Source organism: Cricetulus griseus, chromosome X (assembly GCF_003668045.3).
Source record: "Cricetulus griseus strain 17A/GY chromosome X, alternate assembly CriGri-PICRH-1.0, whole genome shotgun sequence".
Taxonomy (NCBI): Eukaryota; Metazoa; Chordata; class Mammalia; order Rodentia; family Cricetidae; genus Cricetulus; species Cricetulus griseus.
The window spans coordinates 115,919,758-115,939,757 of record NC_048604.1 but is presented as its reverse complement, the minus strand read 5'-3'; the positions used below and the strand labels follow the sequence as shown (position 1 = coordinate 115,939,757).

General features: G+C 37.5%; 1 protein-coding gene across 5 annotated transcripts in view; it reads left to right on the top strand.

Annotated features, from left to right (window-relative positions):
* Rpgr (retinitis pigmentosa GTPase regulator) overlaps positions 1–20,000 on the top strand; it is a 47,824-nt gene that overhangs the window by 3,354 nt on the left and 24,470 nt on the right. For all 5 annotated transcript variants that reach the window (XM_027433138.2, XM_027433142.2, XM_027433141.2 and 2 more), the window contains exons 3-11: positions 458–550; positions 2,166–2,228; positions 3,137–3,295; positions 5,240–5,389; positions 6,854–7,012; positions 9,953–10,108; positions 12,633–12,757; positions 15,086–15,268; positions 16,293–16,461. In XM_027433138.2, coding sequence (XP_027288939.1) covers positions 458–550; positions 2,166–2,228; positions 3,137–3,295; positions 5,240–5,389; positions 6,854–7,012; positions 9,953–10,108; positions 12,633–12,757; positions 15,086–15,268; positions 16,293–16,461 — 1,257 coding nt within the window. The remainder of the gene's footprint in view (positions 1–457; positions 551–2,165; positions 2,229–3,136; positions 3,296–5,239; positions 5,390–6,853; positions 7,013–9,952; positions 10,109–12,632; positions 12,758–15,085; positions 15,269–16,292; positions 16,462–20,000) is intronic.

Below are 20,000 nucleotides of genomic sequence, written 5' to 3'. Positions count from 1 at the left end.
CAAAGGGAGTGATGACATTTGACTATATTTTGACTTTTTAAAAAAACTACTTAAATGTTACTGCTATTGTATTTACATACAAAACAGGTTTTCTCATGTGTTGAACATATTGAAAGCATATAGAAAATGGTTTTATATTTGCAGAATCCTTTACAAATTGTTTCAAGAGTCTTTTCAATTTTAAGTTACCTTAATATACTTAAATGATTTTCTACAAGTGAAACATTTTTGGAATCTATTTCATTGCAATAAAAATGTTAATGTATAATCAATCTTAGAAACTCTTTATACTGAATGGAATGTGTCCATACATGGACAAAAAAGGCAACCCACTCCTATTTCTGGTTCTTTTGTATTTTTAAAAATGTATGTCTTTTGTTTCCTTGTAATTCTTCCATCTACTGTTATCTATGTGTAGATTGCTCTAATTTGTTGTTTCTTTTTTCCCTCCCACTAGGAAATAATAAACTTTACATGTTTGGCAGTAACAACTGGGGTCAGTTAGGATTAGGATCAAAGTCAGCTATCAGCAAACCAACATGCATTAAAGGTTTGGGGCCTTTTCTTCTTTATATTATGTGTATTCTTCTTAATATTTTCCAGATGACATTAAGTAACTTTAGTATTGATTCTTTGATTCTTTAATATCATAAAAAGTCTTTAATGTTTTTATCTTATAAGATTTACTTGAATATTATTAATACCTACTCTTGTTCTTTATGGGAAACTCAGAAATATTTTTGAGTCAAAACCCAAGGATCACAAAGGAAGTAATGATCCTCTAGTATTGAATTTGACTTCTAAACAATTCCTTGTTTGGAAAGTGGCTTAGATATTACTATTATTATATGTAAGGAAATCTGGGTATAATGCATTGTAATTTGGAGTTCTGTCATCACAGTTATATGTAGTTATTGGTTATTAAAATTCTCCACTACAGAGTAATGAACTAAACAAAGCATCAAGACTAGGAGTTGATGAATAGTAGCTTATAATAACAACAGAGCAAAGTATTTCACATCAGTATTGTCTCAAGTATATGACATATATAATACCACTAGAAAACTTTCTCACTGTCATTTGAAAACTGGGTGTAGCTTATGAACATTAAATAAATTTACAAGGTAGTGGAGAGTTCTGGGGGTGTAGTAAGAACAGTGTTCTCTGGCTCCATGGCCCAAACTTAAATTTCATCTTAAAATTTCATTGTGATTTTTATCATAACCATGCTATTTATAGGCATTGTTATGAGACATTTAGTATTATGATTAGAAAGTATTTAATTGGGTATAAACTACTAAACACTTAGTATTCCCAGTGGCCATGACCTTATAAAAACCTGTGAGATCCTGGAAGCAGACTCTTAGCCAGCTTTGACAGTTAATTAGATATTTGTAAGTGTTTAAAATATGTGGATGAAGCCAGGTGGTAGTGGCAATCACCTATAATCCCAGCACTTAGTAGTCAGAGGCAGGTGGATCTTTGTGAGTTTGAGGCCATCCTGGTCTATGGAGCAAGTTCCAGGACAGCCGGGGCTACACAGAGAAACCCTGTCTTGGAAAACCGTGTGTGTGTGTGTGTGTGTGTGTGTGTGTGTGTGTGTGTGTGTGTGTGTGTGTGTGTGTGTGCATATGTATACATATTTATAGTTATGTATGTATAGTTTTATATATTTGTAGATGAACAGCTTCAACCCATGTGTGTGTCTATGATTATTAGTTTTAGGGTTTTTATTGAGTGTCTTAGAATTTTGTGGCAGGTTAGGCAATAAATAAAGTTTGTAAAAGGCAACATATCGGGATGTACTGGATCTTGATGCAATAATTTCGTATAGTTTTTCTTAATTAGATTCCTTGGCCCTACCTCTGACCCAACAACTCATTGTTTATCACACTCCACTGATTTTTATACTGTACAATGCACTGTGGATAAACGTCTGGATTAGTAATTATGACCATTGATTTGGAGTCACTAGGTTTATACTAGGTTTTCAATTTCACTTGTGGGGTTTCAGATTACATGCTGAGTATGCTCAAAGTCCTGGATCCCATCCCCTTCAGTACAATAAAGAAATGTTAATTCTACCAGTTAATCATCATTTGACCTAGATTATTTATCATTTTCATAACCAGAATATACTGTAATTGTCTTATTCTCATGTCTAGCTCTTAAACCTGAAAAAGTGAAGCTGGCTGCCTGTGGAAGGAACCACACCCTAGTTTCAACAGGTACAGTATTCATTCTGTGTAATTTCTATCTAGCCTTGAGAACTGACGTGTGACTTCAGTAGTAATTGTGGCTTTGTGAAATTACTAGGCATGATGCTTTGGTGGTAATTAGAATAGAGTTTTAACAATGTAAGTGATTAGTGCATGCATTTGCCTTTGTGAATATACAAAGAAATGCTGAGTAGCTAAGGATCAAGGGCTAGCATCTTTTTCCCTGGGAGCACACCTGGGGCTGCTTCCTCCTGTTTCTTGCTCTCCCTTCTTTGCTACAGAATTTGAATGGAAGCCACAGGAAATGCTCTAGATAGGAGTCATCTCAGTTTCAATCAGAATCTAACTAGAAAGTCTAGTGTGTCTGAAGTTCATAAAGTGATTCTTAAATTTATATAGAAAATCAAAGGAGATGCACAATGGTCCGAACAATTTTTAAAAAGAATAAAGTTTGGAGCTAGCAATATTCTGATTTCAGTCCCGATCATAAAGTTACAATAATAATGTGAAGTATATTGACAAAGAGTAGGTGAAGTTTAGTGAAATAAAATAGTGTCAAGAAGCAGACCAGCACATATATCTGTAGCTGATTTCTGCTTTCAGGTTCTCTCCTACTGAACTGTAGCCCCAGCAGCTGATTTCTAACAGTTTTGAAGGTGGTTCAGTGGTGGGAAGGACAGTTTTACCACATGCTGCTGAAGAGTTAGCAGTGTTGAATTGACTAGTCTTTCCTGTGCCCTATTCTCTCCGATCACTCTTGTTTCCTAGCTGTCCTCTCTACCTTAGCTCTCTATACCGCACTCCCCTTTGCTCATACCTTCTTCTCTGTTAATATAGGATATATTTGCTATTTACCAGCATGTCTCAGAAGTTGGGTGACTACAGTATGTTAAATAATATTTCTTTTATGTGTACAGATAAAGGCAGTGTATATGCAGCTGGAGGAAATAATGAAGGACAGTTGGGGCTTGGTGACACTGATGACAGAGACACTTTTCATCAAATTGGCTTCTTTACACCTAAAGATAACATCAAACAGCTCTCTGCTGGTGCTAATACATCAGCTGCATTAACTGGTAAGACTTGTTTGTGCTTCTGTGTGGACATATCTTTTCTTTTAAGATATACAAACTCAGTAAATGTGTGATAGTATTAGCATTCTGTGGACCTTCAGAAGGCTTTAAAAATAGAACTTGGAATCTATATGTATATTTTGAGTGAGAGATAAATACCTGTGATTGATAAATAAGTTCTCAGCTCTGCTAGCTGTCTATTCTTTCAGCTATGCTTTTGTTTTTGTTTTGTTTTTTTGAGATTGGGTTTCACTGTGTTGTACAGCCCTGGCTGTCCTGAATCTCACTCTATAGACCAGGCTGGCCTGAAAATTATAGACACCCGCCTGCCCCTGCCTCCTAAGTGCTAGGCTTAAAAGCATGTACTACCACCATTCCTGCTAGATATTCTTAAATGTTCTCTTAATTGAATATTCTGAATGGTACACTTGTGGCTTTAACTGAAGTCTTTATGGGAAGTATTGATAGAAATCAGTTGGGATGTATGTTGTTAGAGTGTGGGTTATAATGGTTACTATATAGTTACTATATATCTCTGTCTTCCTTCTCAAAAGTAGATATGAGAACTTGGAGCCATGATCCATGTGACCCCACTGAAGCCACTGGCTTACAGCTTTCATCCAAGCAGAGACAGACAAAACAAAATGTAGTGTTGTTTAACTAGATAGTTTGTTATTCAATGTCACTCCTTCAGTTTTTATTTTCAGTTTTAATTTTGGCTTATTATTAAACCACCTTGAAGATCAATTTCTTAATTTACTAAAAGAAGTTGATGGATATTGCTGCACTGTTAATCTCTTTGACTTCAAGGTCAGAGGCATGATGGGCATGAGTTCATGGCTAGCCTACACTACACAGTTAAGATGCTGTTTCAAAACATAGAAATAAACAGGTATTCATAATCCATGAAATACTTACTCTCTGTTTAGCTTAACTGTCCCCAACACTGAAACCTTATCAGAAAGGACATAGTGAATATGTTTCTAAGATGATGAATGCAAATATGTCTCATTCTCTGAAGCTAGGCAGGTTGTATTTTCAGGTATACAGTAATAAAAAAGATTAGTGAGACTCATTGTGTGTTTTGGTTTTTTTCTTATTCCTTTGAAGCATTTCCATGGTGTACCTTGAGCAAGTTTTTATTTGGGAACTTGCTCTTTTCATTCAGAGACATGTAGGTGTTTTCTATTGTCTCTCAATTCAGTGGCAGGCACACTGCCTGGAGGGAGGGAATGGTTTCTGTGTGGAGACCTTAAAAGGGTACAAAGTAACTGTAGGAAATGGCATCCTGTGTTTACTATTGAGATAAAAATAAGAGCGTAACTAAAGTAATTTGGCACACACACATTCTCTGCTCTTTGTCCTTATAGATCATATGACAATAGAAATCAAACTTGCAGGTCACAAGCTGGTGTAAATGGCTTTTGTGATTTCCCATTTTCAGTACTGAGTTAGAGTACATAAGGAGGAACATAATAATGTATTGTGTATTACTTTTTTCTCTTTTTTGCTTGTTTTGAGACAGCCTTACTTTGTAAACCAAGCTGGCCTGGTGTGTATTATGTAGCTTAGAGACTGGCTTTATTCACAGCAAGCCCCCCTGCCACTGCCCCCTGAGCTCTGGGATTAGAGACATGAGCTGCCACACCTGGCTGCATTGTTCATTTCAAAGTGGCTGGCAGAGGATTTTGAGTGTTTTCAACGCAAGGAAAAGATAGATGTTTAAAGTCCTGGATAAATCACTCTGAGTTGATCATTATATCGTATGTATGCATTTTGAAGTATCATGTTGTATTCCATAAATGCCTACAGTTATTATATATCAATAAAGAATAAAGACCGAAGAAGTATAAGCCAGAAGACAAATGATAGTCTATAGGAAATGTCATAGCTTGAGAGCCTAGCTCGCCTTTTGAAGACTTTTCTCCCCTTGTGCTTCCTTTACAGAGGATGGAAAACTCTTTATGTGGGGTGACAATTCTGAAGGGCAGATTGGTTTGAAAAATAAAAGCAATGTGTGCATCCCTCATGAAGTGACCGTTGGGAAGCCAATCTCATGGATCTCTTGTGGATATTACCATTCAGCTTTTGTAACAGGTAAGATTAACACATTGTTTCATTACATTGTCTCATTTCTCAATCATTACTTGAAATGATGAGTTACATTTACATGTTAGTAAAATGAGTTACAATTCACGGGTTGTTCAGTTTCTGAAATAATGTATGTTTTATGATGTAAAAAATGATCACTGAAAGCATAGTCTTTAATGTATGTTTTAATTCAAAACATTTCTCCATTTCTATATTGACAGTTTATAATTTCAAATTTTCTCTGACATGCCAACTTTTTAGAAAGTAAATACTGGGTCTGTTATAAAAATTAAATTGCTATTTTAGAAACCTTTCAAAATGTTAGTTCTCAAACTTCTTAGCCTTGTTTGACATTAAAAACAACTCATGAGCCACTTTCTCCTAGATTCACTTGCTTCTATACTTTGCCTGCAATATTCTTCCTGTCCTAGTAATTTTTCTATTGTTTCAAATAAGTGAGTTTTAGAGTATTCTTGGGAGAACCAGGGTCAAGATTAGATGCAGAAGGATGAGACCTTCATCCTTTGGTACAACTTTTCTCAGTATCTGCAGCCCATTAAGTCTTCTCTGCTTGGTAGTGCTGAAGTGTTGGAATTTATGTGTATGTTGACATCTACATTTACAGCTTTACTAGTAACAATGGAAGGCTCTTCATGGCTCTCCTTCTAACCAACTGTTTCTTAATAATCAGATGCCCAGATGAAATAGTGTAGTGGATACCACCAACTCATATGCACATACACGTATGCCATAAAGGTACAGAGAATATAAAAGGTAGTCTTTGCTGTATTTTCTGGAGAAGCTAAAATGATTTTTGATGGGGAATGTTATTCTGTGTATGTTTGTCTTATTGGTTGATGAATAAAGCACAGTTGGTTCAATAGGGAAGCAAGATAGGTGGGACTAGGAGACAAGGAGGATTCTGGGAAGTGTACACAGAGAGGACCTGTCGTGGAATCCCAGGAAGTGACATAGTAGGGCAGAATCAGAATATAAGCAGGGACAAACAGGAAATCGTTCTCCTCTCTTCTCTTCTTTGCGGACACCCTGAGCATTCGACATGTAGGATGTCAGAGGAGTAACAGGCCCCTGGCCCTTTCTCTGGTAAGATAAAGCCATGAGGAAATACATAGATTAGTAGTTATGGGTTAAGAATAAGAAGCCCAAGTCGCCAGGCAACAGATTTATGACTAATGTAGCTTCTGCGTGTTTCTTTGGGACAGAGAAGGGCAGTGGGACCTAGGTGGGCCAGAGAAATCTCACGTTGCAGATTTTCTAGTTCTTTTTAGTCATGAATTCTTTGTGAATGGTACTAGATTAAAATATCTTCAAGGTGAAAGATATCTTAAGAAAGATCAGATTGACTTCATTACTGGCTGAGTTTTTATGAAACATGAGAACATGCACCAGAGGACCAGTATGCTGTTTATATTTATGTCCCCATTAATCTTTTTACTTTTCCTCTGACAGTGGATGGGGAACTGTACACATTTGGAGAACCCGAGAATGGGAAGTTGGGCCTTCCCAATCAGCTGCTGATCAATCACAGATCACCCCAGCGTGTGCTGGGGATTCCCGAGAAGGTGATTCAGGTAGCCTGTGGTGGAGGACACACTGTGGTTCTCACAGGTATGTGTAGAGTCTGCTCTGCTCCTCTCTGTATTCAGTAGTAGCTAGTGACACTCTCATGATCCTCTTTATTGTGACAAGAGAAAAATACTTGGTGCTCAGCAGTTAAGAGCACTCGTTCTTCTATCACGAGGACCTGAGTTTGGATTCCAGCACCTGACTTGGCCAGCTCACAGATTTCTAGGTAATTCCAGCTCCAAGGGACCCAACAACCTTTTCTGGCCTTGATGGGCACACACACACACGCATGCACGCATGCATGCACACACACACACACACGCACAGACTAAAAATAAGTCTAAAAAATAGCATTTAACATGAGCTCTAACTTCTAAAGAGATTTTAAAGTTTATAATGTGCGATTGTTACATATACATGTGATGCTATATCTTTCTTACATAACTGAGTTATGTGTCTACTCTATAGTGCATCCTATTTCTCCATCCCTTCGCTCCTGGAAACCACCAGTCTCTGAGTTTGACTCCTGTAGATCCCTTAGGGAAGCAGGCTTTGCATCTCTTTAGATTATGATCCCTGCCTTTTATTTATATAGTTAAGACATGTTTCTGGTTATGGGAAGACTGTTTTAAGTAGGAAAAATTGAATCTTAATCATTCTGCTAATGTAATCGACATTTCCCCAGCCATCAGATGCTTAGTGCCAGCAAACTATATTCATATTTATATATCATTCATCTAAAAATTAATATTTTCCCTAACGTACTTCCACTTGAAGAAGCTGTCTTCCTGATATTTTCTGATTTTGATGTTTTATACTTATAATGTGTAAACTTAAAGATTTCTGTGATTTTTATAATCTGTTATAGTAATTCATTATAAGGTGGTAAAGTTTTAGATTACAGGTAAAAAATAAATTCAAAATAATGTCCTTGGCTTGTGAATTTCCTATTTGGTGTAATATGCCATGTTGTTTTTAGTTTTCTAATCAGTATGTTGAAATATGCTCATTATTTTGTAATATGAAAACCAAATAGAGGTCTCTAAATTTGCACAACATCAGATTTAATTTAAATGAATAGTATAGTACTAATATATTTAGATAATACTTTTTATTATGGGTTTTTAGTAAAAAAAAAAAACTAGTAAGGGCTGGGGAGATGGCTCAGCAGTTAAGCCACTAGCTGATCTTACAGAGGATCTGGGTACAGTTCCCAGTACCCACATTGGGTTTCTCATAACTAACTGCCTGTAGCTCTGGTTCAGGGGATCCATTGCACTCTTCTGGCCTCTGCAGACAGTTGCATGCATTTGATGTACCTGCATTCACTCAAGCACACACACATACAGTTATAAAAATAAAAATGAATAAGTCCATCCACTGTAGCAACTCACAATTAGAAATGCTCCAGAGAATTTTAGTAGCTATTTCCTGTCTGTCTGTCTGTGTCAGGATAGACTGAATGGGGGAATTCAGAAGAAAATGTTGTGATAAAGGAAAAACAGAGAAAATTAGCACACTTAGAACAGGCAATATGTTATATGATCTACTAATTAAGAGATGATATGCAAATAACAAAATTATTATATTATATTCAAATATTAAATATTCAAATAAGAATCTCTTTCCATTGCCTCAATATGCCTTCATATCCTTGTTAAAGGCATAGTTTCCTTAAGGAATTTTATCTCTACCTTATTTATATTTCAGGCATGTATATACTCTGTGTGAGGGTGTTGGGTCCCCTGGAACTGGAGTTAGAGACAGTTGTAACCTGCCATGTGGGTGCTGGGAATTGAACCCAGGTCCTCTTGAAGAGCAGCTAGTACTCTTAACCACTGAGCCACCTCTCCAGCCCTCAAGCATTCTTATTAGAGAGAAAAATGTAAAATATGTGACAGTAGTTAGGTGTTCATCAGTACCCCTCGTTCTCAGATGAGCTAAGTAGGTATTTTTCAGAAAAAAGAATTCTTTACAACTGAATGTTTTGACATTTGCTTGGATGGAATTTGTATAGGATGTATTAGCTAGGGTTTTAACATCAGGTGATGTAGAAACCTGCCCACTGGCTGCAGTTAGGGATAAGAAGATTTATTTCTGCCTTTAGTGAGTGGTTGCTGCCCTCCTTCCTATGAGACTCCACTGAAGACAGTAACTTGACCAGCATGTCTCTCAGTACCCTGACCAGCCAGATTGTTCCCACAGAACTCTTCTGTCATCAATCATATACCTTGCTTTGTGCTTCCCAGCTTCCCATCACTACATGATAAATGAGCTGAGATTTACTGAATTATTGGTGGACCTCTGGAGTCACCTAAAAACCATCAATATAGAGGGAGGCCTCCTGAATTGTAAAGACAGTTTGTTTATGAATACATCTAGCACATCTACTATAATTTCTAATTCTTTTGCAAATTATTTTCTGAAGAGTGTGTGTGTGTGTGTGTGTGTGTGTGTGTGTGTGTGTGTGTGTGTGTGTGTGTGTGTGCCTGCCATGTTCTACAGGGAGAATCTGTGGCCTTGTACATGTTAGGCAAGTGCTTTACCCCCAGCTCATGAAATGTGTTTCGTAAAATAGTTTTATTAAACTACTTTTAAAAGGGCTATCTTCGTAGGATTGTTTTAATTCTGGCAGTGAAAGGAAATAGTTTAATAACATTTGAGATATTCTGAGCTGATGCAGTAATTATAAACACATGCCAGGATGTTCTCTGAATTATACATCTTGTAACCCACCTGACTATTCCAATAATTACTTTTATGGTTATTCATAAAAGACAAAGTCAGACCCAGAGAGTTATTGTTTAACACTTCAGTTTTCTCTCCATTCATCTTTGAAAATTGGCATTTCATGGCAGTATTTTTCTGGGTAGCTCTTTCATAGGCAGCTAATGTCCCTTACAAAAGTTTGAATGTCACAGTTATTTCAGATATGATGTACCTCCATTCAGCTCTTTCATTTTTGTGTCCATTCCCTTTCAGATAAAGTCGTGTATGCCTTTGGGCTGGGACAGTTTGGCCAGCTGGGCCTTGGCACTTTTCTTTTTGAAACATCAGAGCCCAAAGTCATTGAGCGTATTAAGGATCAGAAAATAAGTTATATTTCCTGTGGAGAAAATCATACAGCTTTGATGACAGGTATGAGATCATTTCTCCAATTTCTGTTTATAGAATTGGATATAGCTCATTATAAAGTGAATGTCTAATCCAGATGAAAGCAAATGTGCGGACAGGGTGGAGCTCAGTGGTAACACATGTTCTTAGTTTCATGAGGCCTCGAGATCAGTCCCTAGAACACACACAAAAAAAATGACCCACCTTCCAGAATCCTAAAGTAGACCTTTGGTGAAGAGTAAGACAGTAAAATCCTTTTGAAATTGTATCAGTTGGAAGGCTCTTAACTCTTCTCAAAACTCTCCTCAAGCCAGAGAGAAAAATCACACCTACTCAGTGTAGAAGAGTGACATTTTTAAGATGCTTTGACCACCAGGGGGCGTTTCACGACTCACTCCTTCCCTTTGCAAAGCAGTAGAGAAAAGGGTGCTGCGATGACCACCAGAGGGCGATTCAGGTTGATTCTTTCCTTCCCTTTGGAGAAGGGCACTGCAAAACCCACTGAGCAAATACATCTCTCTTTGTTCTCTTCTGCATTACCCAAGGAGATGTTCTGTTGGCCTGCTTACTTCTCAGTCTCATAAATTAGATACTGTTAATACGTGGGACTCAATAAAATTCTCCTTAGGAATGACTTAGCCACTCACTGTAGGGAATTTATGTATTTAAAAATGTAAATGCTTTGTAACAAAAGAACCTATAATTCCTTCTAAAAACAAAGTAAAACATGAAAAAAATCAGAAGTAATTCTAGCATATTTGAATAACACATGCTGTCATATTTCTGTTTTCCTTCCTTTAGAGAAAGTAGGAATTAGACAACACAAGCTACTACCACAAATAGTTCCCTCTTTCCCATAGAACCCTTCAAGAAAAATAACCTGCCCATCATCAAGTATTGATGTTCTCCTTTGCATAGTATGTAACAGCACTATGTAGAATCAAAAAAGAAAACCAAAAATGTATTATTCCTTCCTTGTCACATAGGAGCTGTTGCTATATGTCCCTTACTGTGGTGCCCCAATAATAGCTTTTCTGTCCGTAGTACCATTTTTCATCAACCCTAAATTGTCACTGATGATAAATATACTCTCTATGTATCATTTGTCTTACTATAGATGGTTCAGTTAATTTTGCATAGTAATTTTTCTATGATGAAAAAAGTTATGGCACTAATAACTGAATATTAAGTTTGTTTGACTTTTTTCTCCTCCCCAGGGAACAAGTGTTAGATATTTTTCTCTCTCTAGTACATCTAGTACAATTGTACCTATTGAGTTTTCTTAAATTTTTGCCAGTTCCCTATCCATAGCTCATATTTGTACATGTTCTTTGAGCTTGGAAGTACAATCAAGAAAATGAGATGAGGGTTTACTTTTTCAGGCAAAAGAAAGTCATTTTGGAAAAGCACACATTAAAGAAATTTGCTTACTTTTGTAAATTACAATAGTAACTTACCGCCTTGCTGAATTCTAGTCTATTACTTCAAGTCAGTCTTCAGTAAAGTATTGGAGATTCTCTTAGTGTATAACCACTTTATGTTGGAAATTCCCAGATATGAGCTAATCATTTCCCAGATTGAAGCCATTCACTTAAAGAGGTTGCTACTCTTCAAATACAATAAAATAAAATACACAATCTAAGCTAATGTCACCCTCCATAGGTTGTGCCTCAGTGCTTTAGACTCCGAACTCTCAGTTCTCCTTATCCGGCTTGCTGATTACCTTCCAGCCTCTTGCCCGACCTGTTATTATGCAAGCTTTCCCTTATACTGCTGAGTCTGCCATATTTCCTTCGTATAGCTAAATTCTATCTTTTAGGATTCACTTTGAAAGGAATACCTTGCCTAGAGGGAAATTCCCCTCCCCTGTGTCCTGATTGGCCTTAGCTTCTGTGGCACTTACTGCATACCCTTTAAATCCAGGGTATAAAGGAGAGGCTTGCAAAGAAATACAAAAGTTAAATGCAACTGCTGTGTCAATGTGTGATGGTATTAGAGAGAAGTGGCATGATTGCTCATCACTGTGTGCTGATCAAGACAACCAACACCCGGATATCGATATGGGGATTGGTTAGAATGCTTGGTTGACTCTTGGCATTGCCTAGGCAGTGTCCCATAGCCTAGGAGCCAAATTAATAAAAGAGACAGCTGCATTCCACATGCTGTAGCTCTCCACCAATGACAGATTTGCACCCTGGGAGAGAAGGATGATATCAGGAGACATTTTTTATTTTCATTGCTTCAGAAAGGGGTTATTCTATTGGCATGTAGTGGACAGACGCCAGTGATGGTACTAAACAGACTACAATGCGTAGGACAGACACACAAGTCTTTGGCCAACAAGACTTAGTGATCCATTCTCAGTTCCATTGCCTACTGTTATATGAAGAACTACAAACACTATATTTTGCACAGGCCAGTAGAACACAGTGAATTTAAGTCAGCATTCTATGAAAATATTATAATTGCAGTAGAAGTTAAGGTATTTGTCTATAACTAGATCTGTACAAATGAAACTTGAGTAACTTCAATTTTGTTTGCATTTTAGATATAGGCCTCATGTATACTTTTGGAGATGGCCGACATGGAAAATTAGGACTTGGAATGGAGAATTTTACCAATCAGTTCTTTCCTACATTGTGCTCTAATTTTTTGAGATTTACAGTTCAATTGGTAAGGGTTTCATATTCCCTCTTGCATATTTTCATATTTCTAGATTGGAAACTTTTGTTATTTTCATAAAAATACACATTTTATGTTTGTATGAGCATTTCATAGATACCACTAATAATAACTATAAGCAGTTTTATAAGATCCAAATGGTACACATCATACTACTCTGAAAATTTCCTTTTCCTATTTTGCTCCCTCAACAACATTTTTTTTTTTGGTTTTTCAAGACAGGGTTTCTCTGTGTAGCTTTGGAGCCCATCCTGGCACTTGCTCTGGAGACCAGACTGACCTCGAACTCACAGAGATCCACCTGCCTCTGCTTCCCGAGTGCTGGGATTAAAGGTGTGCGCCACCACCACCTGGCTCTCAACAACATTTTTGTACAAATATTGACTTTTCTGCCTTGTGTTCACTTCTCTTGAAAATTGGGACTGTGCCATGCCTGGAAGCTTTGTGTCTCGTGTAGCTTGTGCCCAGTAGAAAGCCTTGCTCACAAGACTAACAGGGCAAATGCAATCTGACTGGGGAAGGTTGGACACTCTCAAAGCCTGCACAAGAAGAGACGTGATAATCACTAAACAGTGTTGCAAATGATTTACTGGCTGAACACTCAGAAAAGAACTTACCCTTGCAGTGCCTCGTCATCATCATGCTTCCTGTTTTATTGTCTCTAGTCTTTTTTTCTAGCTAAGAGCTGGAGACATGCAAGTGCTGCTCACTTGCTGGTGCTTGTATTGCTTTTCAAAGACATTTCGTCTCATACTACGGAATACTTCTCTTTGTAATTTGATAACAGTTTGAGTTGCCAACTAGACACAATCCAGAATCACCTGGGGAGGGGGCCCTAATCAGGGCTTGTCTAGATTAAGTTGGCCTGTGGGTATGCCTGTGGGAATTTTCTTAATTAGGTTCAGTGAAGTCTGAAAACCCGTCCTGAACGCCGACAGCAGCATTTCACAGGCTGCAACTTGAACTTTGCGAAAAGGAGAAAGCAAGCTGAGCACTAACTAGCTTGCATGCGTTGCTTTCTGTTCCTGCCTGTGGATCTGATGGCATTAGTCCCTCGAGCTCTGCCGCTGGGACTCTCTTATTATGATGGGCTTCACCCTGCACCTGAGAGCAGAACCAAACTCCTAAGTTGCTTTTATCAAAGAGAGAGGAAGAGAAGCTAAGATAATAACCATTTAATGAAAACTTACTATGTACAACATCTGTGTATTAGGAATACAAATTATTCAGTGATGGACAAGATACCAACTGCTTACTTGGTGTTCTTTATGGAGAGGATACGTTTACAGAGGAATATACAAAAAGCTAGATGAAATTTTAATAAAAGCCAGGTGCAGACTGTGTACTCTTCTAATATCACCAGGAACAGCACTGCAAAGGGCTAGAATCGGAGTCTGAAAAATAGTATAGGCTCTTTCTCCAATGGCTTTTATTGACAACTTAAGACCATTTGTATTCGGGGTTATTATTGAGATAGATTTGCTAACTTCTATAGTTAAAATATAATTTTATCCCTTCCCCTCCATCCTTTCCATGTTCCTTCTCTCCCAAATTTGCATCCTCTCCTTTATCCATTTTTACATATACATGTAAACAAATAAGTATATCCTTATAAGCTCCTGAGTTGCTCATTGTTGCCTACATAGACCTATTTTAGGACTGGCCACTGGCATTGGATAAGCAGTGAGAGAGCTCATTTCTGGAGAAGACTAATTCTCTCTCTCACTGCAGTCATTGGTATAGGGTTTTTGTTAAAATTTTTGTGAAAAGCAGTTACTACTTAAAACTCCTTGGCAGGCTTATTTTTCACTTTTTTTCAGTGTGCTTTTATTTTCCTCTAAAGACTTGTAATCCTTTAATTTAGAAAGTGTTCTTTGAAAGGCTTGGAGGCATAATCTCTTTTATTTTTGACAATTTTGATCTTCCTACCTCAAAGTGAGTGGTGTGTGTGTGTGTGTGTGTGTGTGTGTGTGTGTGTGTGTGTACATATGTAAGATTGCTCATATCCTTTTTCCTCTCCATCTCAATGCCTTCTTTTCAACTAGCACATCTCTTGTTCTCATGCCGTTTTTTTGTTCATTTAATTTACGATTGCATGCATGATAAGGGGAATATGTATATGTGCATATATATATATATATATATATATATATATGACATATATACACATAATATATGGGGAGTGATAGAACAGAGAAAAGCCATGAGCCAGACAATCTCAGTTTAACTCTAAGTTAATGTCTTGTTGCTGATATGACAACTGTTAGCCCATTTGTGTTTGATGTTAACATTAATTTTTCTGTGGATTTATGCTTGCAGATTGCCTGTGGTGGATGTCACATGCTGGTTTTTGCCACCCCACGACTTAGTGCAATAGAGGAATCTGAAATTGAAGAAGTCTTTGAGCCTTACCTAAGTGCGGGTTCTATGCCCATCAGTGAAATTTCCCCAGGAACTCCAATGAACAGATCTTTATCAGCACGTCTGCGGCGAAGAGAGCGGGTACATTTGTCTGTATAATAGTACTATTTACCACTGCAAAGAAAACAGGAACAACTCTGTTTTCTTTTAAGTCAAGGGAGGGTCTTTCAAGATGAAAATGGTCAGAGGTAAAGGCTTTTACATTTTTTGAAGTAAGTTCAGAGTTGATATTAAAGAATACAAATTGGAAAATTCAAATTACCTTGAATAACCCTTTTTGTTTATAATCATCCACCACACAGCACATTTGTATAGATCTTCCTACCTCAAAGTGAGTGGTCCGTTGATCTTTTCTTAAGCTGTATGTGGACTGACTATTGTTAAATGCTTTTTTAAATACTGTGGTAAGAACGTTTCTATCCATGTAACACAGCTTTAAGGATGTACAAACAGTGTTAGTGTAAGAGATTTACAGCAGATATGGAGCATTCAGTCATTAGAATTATGCAGCCTTCTGTTAGTTAAGGTTCCTAAGCAGTAGAAGATTACAGACTATAAACAATGAAACGTGGGAAGCAGAGAAATCGGTCCTTCACTTAGAGACAGAATCTTTTCTACCATATACATTTAGAGACTGTCTTTCTATGCTTCAACATTGCTATATAAGTTACATGTCTTTAAAGGGAAAATATTTAAATACTGAAAAGCTTTGAAATTATTTTAAGTTCTAAAATGTTTTCCTTTTGAAGTAAAAGTATTATGTTTGTATCCTATTATGAAAAAGTATATATGAAATACTGAAGACTGTCCCATCAGCCTGTCTTATGAGCAACTTTTTGTTTCTCAGAGTAGATGATGAAACACAAACACAAATACACTCCCTAACACATGACAAATAGACTTTGATAGTGACAGTTTAGGGAACCCAAGGTATAAAGACAAAAAACCAGAAGGCTTTTGAGTCCTTGGGAATACCTATGTTCAAGTTGTGGGGCATTGGCAGACTTTAGGGCTTTTCTCTTAAATATTTTCAGTTACTATAGGAAAATGTGTGCAGATATTATATGTAACATCATTTGACAATTTGTTTAACCTTCTTTTAAAGGAGAGACCCCCATGTTCTGCTTCAATGGTGGGAACACTGCCTCCATTAGAGGGGACTTCTTCTTCCACTTCAGCTAATTATTTTTCCCCCAGTTCAATTCCTTTCCGTTTGTCTATGGATAACTACCCAGAGAAAAGCCCCTCTGAGTCTGTGGAGCCACTGGACTCAGGTAATGTTGGCCTGCTTTCAAAGGAAATGGGATGTGCACTCCTGTCATTTTCATGCTTATCTCAAGATGTTTTCTCCTGGGCTGGGGACCTAGGTCAGTGGTGTAATTATAGTTCTTGCTTGATTTGGGTAAGGCCCTGAGATTCATTCCCAGAACTGGAAATAAATGAAACACCTGTTTTTTTCCAGTTTGTTATATTATCCTCCTCCTAGTTAGAGTGTGGCATTTCTAATTGGAGCTGAAATCTATATACACCATACAACATACTCCATAGCAGCAACTCTATGGAGCAATGGGTAATACACATAGAATCATTCTGGGCCAGCAAATTCCATGACTTAGGTGGGAATATAGTCTTTATTTCATGGCTAAGAAAAGCAAGGCTCAAAGAGATGAAGTGCCTTGCCTACAGTCATTCAGCCGATGAATATAGCAGACAGGGGATACCTGGAAGTTCTGTACTGCCGCTGTAATCACCATAGTGCATATGTGCTTCAGCATGGAGTTATGCAGCTCAATTCATCTAAATTGTATGCTACGTCTGGTACTTCTGAACTATGGGACCATCTTAATTTCTCAAAGCCTTGGTTTCTTTATCTTTGAAATGGGTTTGCTAATACTCAAAGTCCTGTCAAGATCACACAGAAGATAAAGGCCCTTGCTATGTATGACTGACAACCTGAGTTTCATCTCTGGAACCCACATAAAGGTTGAAAGAGATCTGGCTGACTGCATAAAGTTGTCTCACATGGCACATATGTACACAAACACCATAGAAAAGTTTTAAAATGTGTTAATTATGGGAGTAGGTGTGAGGATTAAATGAGATCTAGCATGTAAAATGCCTGGTAATGCATTCAGTACCTCTCTAAACCCCTTTCTAGATATACCTAAGATCATTAATGCCTCTACCTCATTACATATTAGCTATAGATTTCATAGTTTAAATTACAGCCCCAACTCGATTACTGTTTGTTTGTTTGTTTGTTTGTTTGTTTGTTTTCGAGACAGGGTTTCTCAGTAGCTTTGGAGCCTATCCTGGCACTCGCTCTAGAGACCAGGCTGGCCTCGAACTTACAGAGATCCGCCTGCCTCTGCCTCCCAAAGGCTGGGATTAATGGCGTGCGCCACCAACTCCTGGCTCGTTTACTGTTATACAATGATTATACTCTGTTTTTTTCTTCAGAACATATGAATATTTCACCTTTAACTATTCTGTACCTCTTCTACATAATTTTATTAGTGTATCTTAGGAGAATCTATCCATTACTACAAATGTATATTTGAGTATAGCCTCATGAGCAAGAGATCAGAGAAACAATAGTTTGGGGATTAAAATCTGAAACAGAAGCAGGTAAAGTGGCTCAGACGGTAAATGCATTTGCTGTGAAAGCCCTGGTGACTGGAGTTAATTCCTGGTTTTCACATAAAGGTGCAAAGAGTAAATTGACTCCACAAACTTGTCTTCTGACCCTCACACACATCATATCATGCAGGCACCCATATACACATAACACCCACACACATACTCTCACACACACACACACACACACACACTCTCTCTCACACACACATACACACACACACACACACACACACACACACACACACACACACACACACACCAATAATACTGAAAATGAAACCTAAGAGTCGAGGATAAAGCATGGCAAAGATGACTGTATCTTTGAGGAACCTAGGAAAATGACTGAATTTATAAAATTAATAAAGGGCTGGGGACACAGAGCAGACATGGAATAGTCACTATAAGCAGGACATCAATAATGAGCTAGTTACATGCACGTCTCATGGGGTTCACTTTGAATATAAGCATCAAGGTCAGATGGTGCTTTTTAACCTGAAACATAAAAGGATGTGAAGTCCGGAGGGAACATGGGAAGAATTAGAGGGAGATGTGTGGAATACAGATGATCATATTTCATTGTATACATGTTTGAAATTCTTAAAAATAAAAATTTCAAAAACATATTGGAAGTAATAGCAGATTTTGCTGAGCAGTGTGCTCAGAGAAAAATGAGTTTATAATATAGGAAAATTATTTCACACTTCAGGAGTTTGCAGCATGGAGTGTTATATAATTTTATAACTTTGTGGTTAGAATAAATAATAGTTAGATGTAAAGTTTAAGTTAAACTTTTTGTGACTAAATTTAATGAAAAAGTAAAGTTTTTAAGAGTCAGCCACACAAAGAGACAGAACATACGCATTCCAGACAGAAAATATTAAAGACAAAGATTTTGAAGCAGTGCCTAAGAAAAGGAAGCCAGTATGATTAGAGGATGGGGGAAATTCAGGTAAGTATGTTGTCGGAGAAAGAAACAGTAAGAAAAATATTCATTTCATGGTTAGAAGAGACCTATTTGGATTGAATATTTTTCTTCAGTCTAATATTTTTACCTGATGTGTTCCAGTCCAATTGACCTTTTAAGATAGTTACCCCTGTGTTATTGTGGATTGTAGGGAAGTCAGACTGCAAGTGGGAAGAACACTTGTCATTTAGAAGGTAAAGGAGGAAGGACCAATGTTAGTAACAATGGACTCAGGAAATTGGTATCTGAGAGAGTTGTGTTTTCAATGCAAAGTACTGGTCAGAGCTCAAACAAAAGTGCTCACACAGTTCCCAGTGCATTTGACATCAAGGAGAGTTCCAGCAGCCTCAACCTGAGAAGCTCTAGGGAAAGATCTGGACAGAAGCCAGAGTGTTAAAAGTTGGGGCATGAAAAGAGAATGAGGAAGTAAAGAGGAACTATGCTCTGTACATCATTATTTTGCCTGTGTGGTTATGAGGCAACCCAAAGAACTCAGATAACTGCTGGAGGGAACTGTGAGGCCAATTTAGGACACAATGGGATACCACACATAAGCCAGTAGTCCAGGAGAGCATGGTAGCACTTGAGAGGCTGGCACACTGACCAGTCTTTGATAGAAGGGAAGATAAACTACACTTTATAGAAAAATGAAAAGTTGAGCACAAATATATAGAGAGATATGGCATGGATGGATGGATAGATAAATAAATGGATAGACAGACAGACAGACAGACAGACAGACAGACAGCTAAGAACCGAAAGTAGATCAGGTCTGGTGACTTACATTTTCTCAATCAAACCTGAGACAATGTCTTATCAGTTTATATAAACTGGTATCTTTTCCAAACCTACATTCTATGGTTCTCCCATCTATCCTTTTGTGACAGTTTCCACATTAATCTTTTTTTTAAGTATAGTACAATGCCTATTTGTTCTTCGTCCTCTGAAAATTTCCTGATTTTTATAAAAATATGTATAAAATTTTCCATATAAGTCCCACCTACTCTTCTAGCTTCATCTTGCAATAATATTTCCTTATAATATCATCTAGGTTAGGAGATAACAAGCTATGGTCCATGGGCCAAATCTACCTAGTGTCCTATTTTTGTAAGTGGAAACTTATAGAAAACCATCCATCCCAGTTCCTTTATATATTATTGTGAGTGGCTGCTTTCATGCTAAAATGTCAGAGGTTGAGGGCTGGAGAGA